Source organism: Dermacentor albipictus, chromosome 10 (genome assembly GCF_038994185.2).
Source record: "Dermacentor albipictus isolate Rhodes 1998 colony chromosome 10, USDA_Dalb.pri_finalv2, whole genome shotgun sequence".
Classification (NCBI taxonomy): Eukaryota; Metazoa; Arthropoda; class Arachnida; order Ixodida; family Ixodidae; genus Dermacentor; species Dermacentor albipictus.
Window position 1 is genome coordinate 59,092,167 of NC_091830.1, and position 11,477 is coordinate 59,103,643.

At 43.4% G+C, this 11,477-nt stretch overlaps 1 protein-coding gene across 1 annotated transcript in view; it reads left to right on the plus strand.

The window, feature by feature from the left end:
- The window catches only part of LOC135912097 (chymotrypsin-like protease CTRL-1), a 37,111-nt gene extending 31,915 nt beyond the window's left edge, over positions 1 to 5,196 (plus strand). Inside the window, exon 8 of the mRNA XM_065444479.2 lies at positions 4,900 to 5,196. Within this exon, the coding sequence (XP_065300551.1) occupies positions 4,900 to 5,103 (204 nt within the window). The 3' untranslated portion in view covers positions 5,104 to 5,196. The remainder of the gene's footprint in view (positions 1 to 4,899) is intronic.
- Positions 5,197 to 11,477: the final 6,281 nt, after the last annotated feature.

Below are 11,477 nucleotides of genomic sequence, written 5' to 3' on the forward strand. Positions count from 1 at the left end.
TTGACTCCTTCCCCCTTCTTTTTGAGCTGCGCGAAGTCCAAGTGAATTACTTCGAACGGGACGCTTGAGTATTGAGGCTTTGTCATAACATCCGTCGATTGCTTGAATTTAACATTATTCACCTGGCAGAGGTGGCATGTGCGGATGTAATGGCTGTTGCCGTTTTTCATACCCAGCCATGTGAATTTCATGAGTAATTTCTTATAAGTGGGCCAGAAGCCATGATGTCCACCCGATCCAGAATTGTCGATGAAGAACCCTTGGAATCATAGTTGGTGGTACGTGATACTTTCCATTGATAAGCTGGAGCTCTTCTGTACCTTCCCAAAGGTTAATATGATTGATTGCCTCCGGATTCTTGCTTGATTCGTGTACAAGTAATCTTGATAGTGCGAAAGCGTGAGTGAGGAGTGGGCCAGGATGGTGCAAAATTACGAAATCAAATTGTTGCTGATAGTTCAGCCAGTAGCGATGCGGGCTCTTGGCGGGACCATGCTTAGAAGTTGAGTCGGTGCTTGATGGTCAGTGAAAAATATGAATTTGGCACCTCTCAGGTAAGTACGAAAGTATAGCACAGCTTTTAATGCGGCCAGAGCTTCCTTTTTTGTGGTAGAGTAATTGATTTCGGCGGGTTTCAGGGTATAGCTGTAGTACCCCACAACGTACTGTTTGGTTTTATTAGCTTGTTTCGAGGATTTCTGGTATATAACTGCACCGGTAGCATAATGTGATGCGTCCGTGTTCAACACAAAAGGCAGAGAAAAATCTGGTATTCGCAAGATGGGGTCCAACAATATTAGTTTTACAAGCTCACAATAGACAGCTTCGCACTTCTCGTCCCATTGAAAAGGAACGTCTTTCTTAGTTAAACGTGTGAGGCACCTTGTTCTCAGTGCATAGTCTTTGGTAAACGCCCGGAAGTGTCCTGCTAGGCCATGGAAAACGCGCAGGGAGTGCACGTCATAAGGCTTTACCAGCTTGAAGATTGTGTCTACCGATTCCTGCTTAGTGCTTTTACTGTGTCCATCAAACACCCTAGCAAGAAATACTACGGTATCTTGAAAGAACGCACTTCTCTTGAAGTTGACTTTGAGCTGGGCAACACTGAGCGGGAAGAACTTTTGAAAGGTGACTACGGTGTTCCTCTTTTGTCTTTAAGTAGATGATGATGTCATCGATGTAAGCATTGCAAATATGCCCAGGTAAGGTTTAAGATTGTCCATCATAATCTTCTGAAACCACGCGGGGCAATTTTTTCTACCAAATGGCAGGCGGTTGAACTTGAACAAGTCAAATGGGGTTATAAACGTGGCGTACTTTTTCGTTTCTTCACTTTGTGGAATCTGCCAAAAGCCCTTGCAGAAATCGATTCGTGAAAACAATGACAACCACCAACTTCGTTAATGATGTCATCCACTCTCGGCATTGGTTAAGGTATCAATTCAGTTTGACGATTGAGAGCCTGGTAGTCTGTGCAGAGGCGGAATGTCCCGTCTTCTTTTGGTGCAATAGTTATAGGAGAAGCAAATGGGGATACACAAGGCCAGATTGTACCTACGTCCAACATTTCGTGCAACTGGTTTTTCAGCAACACCTTTTCATCTCCAGACATGTTATAGCGGGTTCTACGAATCACTGTTTTATCTGCGAGCTCGAAAGGAACGGCACGTCATATCATTCTCTAGGTTCTTAGTCTTGATGTCTTCCTGGTGAAAAATTATCATTGATACATTAGGTTTTTCAGCAGGATCTTTTGTTCTTATCGTGTCCTCGGCCAATACTTTGTCGTCCCAATAGAGGTTTATCGTAAGTTTTTTCATGTCTGGACGGGACAAAAGAAAATCGTAGGGGACATTGGGAATTGCCAATACGTCACTGGTAATAGCATGTCCTTGAAATTCAATAGCCAGGGTTACCCATTCACTATGCATGGTCACTGACCCATCGTAGGCTTGGACACGCAATGCTCTACCAGCGTGCAGACGACCGGCATCGACTCGAGTCTTGTTGATAATTGATACCGAAGCTCCGCTGTCAACAAGAGCCTTCGCTTCATGGCATCTGGCTTAGTGGGGGCATACAATAAGCTTGACGACACCAAACACACTGTCTCACTGAAGTTCCTTTTCTTGGGCTTGTGAGCCACGGTAGTCAGATTATGTGGAAGTAGGAAGCAGATTATGTGGAACTACTGTAATTGGTTCTTCACCATCCTCATAGTCATGATAGATGCATCCCAGGGATGTGTTTATGAAGCTATCTCTACATTCAGATGACGGCAACGACTATAGATGCTAATTCAGCCTGCGAGAATCAAGTTACTCTGTTCTACCACCTGACTGTCCTCTCAATGTAATTCTTGGCACTGAGGTATGTAGAAAGTTCAGATGGTCATCAAATGTTCTTGGACCTTTGAGCTCGGCATTACTGCAGGTCTCGATACACAGCCCTTGCGCTATCAAAGCTACAACAGCAGAAGACGACAGCTTCGGCTCTGCAGAATACAATAGGCGACGCTTCTCAAGACAGTACTCAAGCGGAGGGACACCTGTATACCGGAAACACAGTGCCGAAATTTAATCTTTCTACTGCGTTGCCTTCAAATGCCGATAAAAAGTTGCGTTTCCACAGTTCCCAACATGTCGTGCAACGATTGATGAGTTGCACATCATACAATTTTCTGGCTATACCGTCCAAATAGCGGCGGATATTCAACATCTTTGTGTCGTTGGAGTGCCACATATTTTTGTCACAGGCATACTCGAAAAACCACAGCCTATAGGGTGCACTTTGCGAATTTCTTTCAAAAACATCAGGTTCAACAACGCTTCGTGCTGATTGCTCTCGATTAAGCGCTTGGACCAATGTGCTCATTGCGTCCTTCTGTTGCATAATGTGCCTTTGAAGTTCCATAACAGTCAAGTCTACGCTGACCTTCCCGGCAAGTATTTCCTCTTTGAGGGTGCCACGTCGCATGGCTTCGAGAACGAGTTCGCTCAGTGTCTGAAGCTGTAGTTTCACTGTCAATGATCCTGTATTCACGAGGGCTTGGCGGCTGATCGCAGCTTGTTGCAGCACCACGTTGATTAGCACGATAGAACTAACTTCGAAAGGTAGATCCGTCACTGGCCCACTGTGCACTTGTTGTCGGGTGAACACAACAGCCTCCGAGACGCCTTGTCAACGAAAAACGTCTCCCGCAAGGCTGGTCTTCAAAAACTGTCGGCTGCCCCGAAATTAAGCGTTCTTAACTAGAACGGCAGCACAAATGACATACCCTCAGTGAGATGGGTGTCGTCCGCATTTTCTTGCAACTTCTTCGTCCTCAATTCTCCCCTAGACCACTTCTTCGTCTTCTTTCATTCGTCCAGCGCAGACCCTTTCATCTATATATATACAAGTTGTCCTCGCTAATTTTAGCCAAAGGTTAAAAATATCTGAATTCCTCGCAGCTGGACATAACCAAGGTAATGTTGTTTGCCGTAACTTGGAGACACTCAGATTATTATTTTTCACTCTACCTAACTACATATTTTGTCCTACTTCCTTACCCAACTTCACACATATTATAATTGTTGAATTATAATTGAGTGTGAATGATAAAATTATATAGAGGCATGAGAAACTTCCTATACAGCTTTCTGTTGCTCAATACGTGTTTTTCTAAGTGTGAAAGAAACCCGGAAATGCACCCAAAGTCGCCAGCGACTGGCCGCTCGAAGTACTTTGCGTGTATTCGTGGGCTTTCACGCTCGGAAAGACCCTTTTATGTAGCACATATTGAGCAACAGAAAGCTGTATCAGGAGTTGTGCAGGTTACTCTACAATTCTCTCATTGACACTTGTCATCGAATAAAAATATTTGCGAAATCGATTACCTAATGAAGACTAATTGTGTAACAATAGGCGGAATGAAAAACATGGTTCGAGTATCTCCTAGCTATGGCAAAGAAAATTACCTTGGGTCTGTCGAGCTACGTGACAATCGCAATCGCATGTATATATATATATATATATATATATATATATATATATATTGGCCTGTCTCCTGTACTTCAAAACTCGAGCTGCCTATTGCAGTAACGATCCAGTGCTCACAATCTCATGGCTGAACTTTTGTGCTTGGTCGTTTCCCCATGATCGATTTGCGTAATACGTTTACATGGAAGAGCAAATGCGACACATCTCTTGCGCGTAACTAAAACCGGACGTACACCTAATAAGTCTACGACACACTTTTGCACTTTGCCTAGCTGATGTTGGGCCGACACCCACCTAGCAGATCATGGTCAAGCGCGCACAAACAAGCGCAAAGTGAACAATACACAACACAAGCGCTTACTTCCAACTGATCGTGTATTCACGAAATTGCATCATATGAACACTTTCCTTCGTGGCTTGAGAAGACCGAAATGCCGGCGTTAGGTGGCTATGCTCAGAAACTTTCTTTAGACGACAGAAAAACAGAGGATGCGCTGCCGCACTACACACCCGCCTCTGTAATGCAATCTGCTTCAATTATCTCTCTAACATCATGGCTCTTATTGTTGGCTGCTATCTCACACGTGTTGAACAAGGGTTTACACAGATTCTTGTTCTTTATTCAACAGTCATCACAATGCACAGAAAGATTCTCATCGCGGTGATTCCCCACCTTCCTCCTGCGTTCTTGACGTAAATAATTCAAACACCTTCCAGTCTGACCGATATAGCTGGAACCACATGGTAAGTGTCAGTTGGAAGTAAGCCCTTGTGTTATCTACTGCTCATATTGTCCTTGTTTGAGCACGCTTGACCGTGATCTGCCATGTGTTACCAACTAACCCCGAATGTCGGTGCTCTTGAGCGACATACGTGTGCTGGAACTAATGCCCTGCACACATTTCTATCTCTCGGTAGGGTGACGCAGGTGGGCCGTTGATGATCTGGGAAGGAAATGGCCACAGATACCTGCAAGTCGGTGTAGCGTCCTTCGGCTCCGAGACGGGTGGATGCTCTAATCAGAAAAGCCCGAATGTGTTCACCCGCGTGTCACACTTCGTGCCCTGGGTCAGCAAGATGGTACGCGAAGAATGGGAAACCTCGCAGGATGGAGTGTGGTAGTGACTACAAATAAGGATGTGATGCGGAATTTCGTGATACGTGTCTTGACGCCTCGTGTATTCGGAAAACCTAAATAAACGTGACTGCAGTGATTAAAAGCGGCTTGAAATTTTCTTGCGCAGAAGAGTTCTTTTTGGTGTTTCCACGTGTGTGCCAGGTCGCAAGAGATTCAGTCATGTTTTAGTTGCTAACATCTCCTATCTCGATTTCTCTCTGATATATTGCCTGAATCATTTCTTGTGTGTATAGAAAAAGTTCGCACACAACAATTATTAGGCCAATGGCATACCATACTAGAGGCATTTTAATGAAAGCAATATTGGCAGCTGCATGGGCTACAATATTCATATAAAAGCTCCGTAACGTATCAGACCACTGTTCTTGTACATAATATTACAAATTCATAAAATTTGTATAAGTATTGTACTACGAAGGTCGCCGAACATTATTTACGGAAATAATTAGTAGTGTAATCGAGTGCTCGAGTCGACGGCATACAGTCTGTTAAGGTGAGATTATTAGTAAACAAAAGCAGGCCACTGGCCACAGTTAAAACAAAATGGAGTTTTGGAATCCCTTTGCCTGTCTTTTCTGAATATAAATGCCAGCTAGCAGCAGATATTAAGATGCACGCTTTAGCTCGGCTTCAAAACCTATGCTGCCTATTTATATACCTGAAGAAAGCGCAAGTGTTCTTATGAGACAACGACATAATAAATTTACTGAATTTGAGGGGGAAAAGTAAATGGGAATGACGGAACGAAGTCGAAGTTTGATTTAGGGTCGAAAATTTTTTGGATATAGCACCGAAAATTAGTATGTTTCAAAGCAAGAAAAGCTCAAAATTTGTAACTCCGTAGTTTTTCTCCAGAAATATTTATTTATTTATTTATTTATTTATTTATTTATTTATTTATTTATTTATTTATTTATTTATTTATTTATTTATACTGTCGATCCCGTCAGGGATCATAAAAGGAAGGGCATACATAGTTATCTTGCAATGTAACAATAATATTTAGCGCAATATTAAGATTACACATAATATACATGCAATTAGCAGAGGCAAACAATACAGTAGGCAGAAAAATAACGTAATACGTTGTAATTATGTTGCGGAAAAATCAAGAGGTAATCAAAAAGGTAGAAAACTTACAAAGGTGAACAAAATGGTAGGCATAAATTTCACAATAACACATAGCATTAAATTTAATGAATGAATGAATGTGTGGTGTTTATTAGCTCAAGGGCCAGGTATGGCCAAAGAGCGCCAAGCCAGTGTTGAAGAGTTTGCAGTGGAGTTATGAATTCTATGAAGTTTATGTGACGTGGCAGTACAAGGGCCTAAAATAGTCGCTGTAAAATGCGTAAAATCTACATGCAATAAGATTATGGCGATGACAAAAGACGCGTACTATGAGCAATATTGTGCATTGCGAAACAATGATACCTTATAAAAATGTATAATATTCTAAAATTCACTAGGGCACTACGGCCTTATTAGAGCCCTTAAAACGCAACGACCTAGAGGCATGTGCTATACACAACAACTTTCACAGCGGCATCCTCTGGAAAGAGGATGCGCTACGAGTTTAATGGGCTTATGACATGTGGAACAACATCATTTAAGAGACTGAGAACTGCCTCGATGTTAAAAAGCGGTTCTCTGCCAAGAAACCTAGCCGGGTGAAGAGGAATGTAGTAATGGTATGCAAGAGGAAAATGTTTCTTTCTCTCCGTTTCGGCTTTCCGGCACTCCAGGAGGACGTGGAGGACGGTAAGCCTCTCCTCGCATCTACCACAGGTTGGAGGGTCATTTTCGGTGAGTAGAAAACTATGGATGCCAAATGTGTGTCCTATTCTTAGACGACAGAATAGGACATCTGATTGGCGTGATTTTGTTACAGAGGGCCAGAATCCTAATTTTGGCTTTATCACCTGGAGCTTATTATTTGTTTCCGCGTCCCACAGGCGCTGCCAGTGGTTCCGTAGTTGCCTCCGTATGAAGGGCTTCAGATCTGTGACAGGGACTGCAGCGGTGGGATTAACAGAATGCGACGCAACCAACGTGGCCATCTGGTCCACCAGAACATTTCCTTCGATGCCCCTATGACCTGGCACCAGCATATGATGACATGCTGGTTACATATATACGCTTTAGACCGAACGGAATAGAGTTGATTAATTACCAGATTTTTGTGGTTACAGAATGATATCAAGGCCTTCACAAGACTAAGGGAGTCCATATATATAACTGAAATATATAACTATACATAACGAAGGTGGGGCAGCCTCAGCTGCGCCCACCTTCGGGGTCGATGGTTTCTTCTGCTCGGTTGGCGGAGAAGCGCTAGCTGCAACCACCGTGGGGGCAGATGGCGTAACTGCCGACTCACTGCTTGTGGGTCGGACAGCCGCCGGAGGCCGTTGTGACGCTGCCTGTGACGCGCCACTTCGGCAAAGCTTTTCTTTGGCGGCTATGCTACCCGCCTGCCTGCCTCTTTGAACGATATATTCTGTTTTACTTTGATCGTTACAATTTCTATTTCCTTTATCCAGGAGGCGCACGACCACGAGTACGCGGCATGATCCTCGTCACAGTATACACAGTGGCGAGCGTTCACACAAGTTTCAGAGGTGTGTTCTTGGGCACTGCATTTCGCACAAGTGTGGCGGCCTCGGCAGCTCTGTGAGCTGTGGCCGAAGCGCTGGCATTTGAAACAACAGAGTGGATATGGCACGTACGGCCTAACATGGAGCTTGATGTACCCGGCCTCGACTGACTCGGGCAAGACACACACATCTATGTATAGATATGCTCGTGATATAGGAATGAAGAATGTTCAAAGGGTTCCAGTAACACGGGAATTATTAGCGCTGATATGACTTGCAGATTATATGTAAACTCTGGTATTCTGAGAGCTGTGTCCATTTTCATAAATGTTTTAATGCTATACGAAGTTGCACTATTACTCATGAAGAAACTACCGTTACGGTCATAATTCGGCGTTAGTGGGGGCGTTTTGCACATTTCTGCTAACTTTACTATTTCTTTTTCTGTGTTGTATAGCACGGCGAATCGAGCCTCTGTCTTAACCCCCCTTCTCTTTAGAACGCAGTACGCAACTCCACCCAACTGCTTCATGGTAATTGGAGATTAGTAGTGAATTCCAACAAAACAGCAATAAATCTATTTACAAGTCAAAGAAATTCGCTTGCTTTCCAAAGTCTCTCTATCAAGGTGAAACAGGATGAATTGACACTAAGAAGAAACTGTTTGAGCACAACGAGGTGTCAGCAGAAGAGTTGCAGAACTGGAGTTATATTCGCGTCTAAATAATGTTGAAATTAAGGCCGTAGCAGTCATTCAAGCAGACGACTTTGCGGCCATGGTGACGCGTATGAGCGTATGATTTTCACGACCAGCGACTTTGTTACAATCCCTCGCGTCTCGACTAACCCAGATGAAGGGAACATTGCCGCAATGTTTGTGACCAGCAAAAGAAAAATGACTCTGTCCAGTAGAGCGCGTAAGGTCCATCCGGGCACTTCTGATATTGGCTCCTCCAGTAGCTGTGATAGGGCAATTTATGTGAAACGGGGAAAATCTGAAGAATTCAGATTGAAAACTTCATGTCCGACCACATCGATGGGTGCTGAACTTGCGGCACTCCGTGCTGCTCTTCATTAATTCGCCAACCACCGCTACAGCAATGGACAGTCTTTAGTGACTCCAAGGCATACAAAGGTCAGTGTCAGTGCACGGTCAGTGCAAGATCAGTGCATACAAGCCCAATGCGCCATGGACCCACTGAACAACTGGCCTCAAACTCGATAGGTATATCATCGAAGCCATGACAAGGGACACAAAATTATCTTTCAATGGCTTCCAGGACATTGCAGCGTCAGCGGGAATGATCACGCCGACGAAGCCGCCCGATCTTTCCATGAAAGTGCTCAACATGTATTGATTCCGCTTTCGCGAACAGACGCTATGGTTGGGCTGCGATTTATGTCCCGTGAATGTACTTTGCCCTTCTGGGACTCGAACTGGATGCGTTCGTTGTCTCCGGACATGCGGATGCACCTACCACATTGGTTACGCCGACGTGAACAGACCACGCTATACCGTCTGTGGCTAGGCGTTGCATTTACGAACTCGTACGCTTTCCTCATTGGAATGGCCCGCAGTCCCACGTGCGACAAAGGCAACAGCGATGAGACCCTCGCACATATTGTCTGTGTCTTCCCGCGATATAGTGCTCAGAGATAAGTGCTGTACAAAGTACTGGACCAGTTGGATAATCGTCCACTATCAGAAATCAAAGCTTAGGTCAGTGCTCCCAAAAACCTTTTGCGCTGAAGGCCTTACGCGGCCTTACATTAAGATTCCTGAGGTCTACGGGGCTTCACGATAGAGTTCAAGAACGCTACCCGTTTCCGCTCTATAGTGCACGCGGTTTTATTCTTGCTCGTCTCTTTTTCTCTCTAATCCCCCCTTCCACTATCGTTCACTTTTTATCCCCTTTAACTGTTCCCCCCGTGCAAAGTAGTTAACCGGAACTGCTTCTGGTTAACCTCCCTGCCTTTCTATGCACCCTTTCTCTCTCTCTTTTTTTATGTGAATGATCAACTATCTCCCGAGAACAACAGATTGTTTGCGAAGGCCCTTGTACTTAAAAAACCCAGAAATGGCAATTTATATTGAGAGACAATTGCAATATGAAGACCCGGAAATGTAGTAATAGCAGGGTATATCGTATTGTCAAAGAAAGTGACCCAAGCGTCTTAGCCACTAGTCCCTAGTGTCACTAGGCACCTGTCATAGTTAAACTATGGGGTTTTACGTGCCAAACCTTTTTTTTTTTCATTATGAGGCAAGCTGTAGTGGAGTTCTACAGAAATTTTGGCCGCCTGGGGTTCTTTACCGTGCACCTAAATCTAAGTACACGGGTGTTTTCGCATGTCGCTTCCATCTGAATGCGGGCCTCTCATGTTACGACGCTGAGTATTGCCACGGTTCGTCAGGTAGTTTTGGTGGCTCTGCAATCTTTATCGCTCCGCTCTACCCTACATCCTTTCTTCAGGCGTTATGCGTTGCGAATCCGCATGGATTTTGTTATATATTTATTTTTTAATAATAATAACAACGTTATTCTGGGGTTCATTCACCGCTCTCCCTCCTCGAATGGGAAGGATTTCATTTCTGGTCTCGACAACATTTTGCATAATTTATCGTCTGATAGCAAACGGGTTCTCTTAGTTGGAGACTTCAACAATAACTTACTGAATATTGAAAACATCCTATGCACAGAATATTCTGATTGTTTCAGTGGCGATGGTCTTGAGTGTCTCATCTCATGTCCCACTAGATGTCGCCTTTCTGGCGGTACTTCATTGCGGAATCATGCGCTTTGTAAATTCTCGCCTTCTCTCTATGCTTGAGTTATTCACGTGAGCGTCATTGATCATTATTCCATATTTCTTGCATCCAACGTGATGAAGCCCTTCAGAACAATTACTCGTGTTATTTCCATATTCGACCAGGAATCAATTTTTAATTACATAACTACAACTGGTTGGTCTAGCGTTACATTGTTATGTGATGCAGATCAGGCCTTAAACAAGTTTACTTTTTCTCAAAGCCGTGTTCTGGCGCACAACAACACTAAAACGTAAAAAGAAATACAAATATCCCAAGAATCCGTGGTTATCGCAGGGATATCATAAAAGTAGGAGGAAGAAAGATAACCTCTACAAAAAACTTAAAACGTAACAATTTAACACTGCTTTAGCTTCGTGCTATAAGAAATATTCCGACACTCTTTCATATCTGAAAAAAATTATGACAAAATATATTACGAAAATCAATTATCTCATGTCTCAAACAGTTATAAGAGACAATGGAAGCCCTTAAACAATTTCTTAAATCGATCCCCATAGGGCTCATCTTTAATATATAAAGGCATTACAGATGATAGCCCTGCCAGTGTTGCCGATGCTTTTAGTGACTACATTTCTGAAATATTCAGGCAAAGACATAGCACTTCACATTGTAACCTAAATCTATCTAACAACTCCTTTTTTTTTCTTTTTGCCGTGTCCCCTGCTGATGCATCAACAGCAATCAAAAATCTTAGAGACCAGCCACGTTACAGATAAAATTTCATTAAGGCACTTAAAACCTGCAGTCGATGTCATTTGTGAAGCCCTTTCTGTAATAATAGATCTTGCGTTCAAGGGGGTCATCTTTCTTAATTCTCTAAATGTAGCTAAAGTTGTTCGGATATATATAAATGGCAATCGACTGTCAGTTTACAATTACCATCCCATCTGTATTCTCTCTTCCCTTAGTAAACTTATGAAAAAATTAT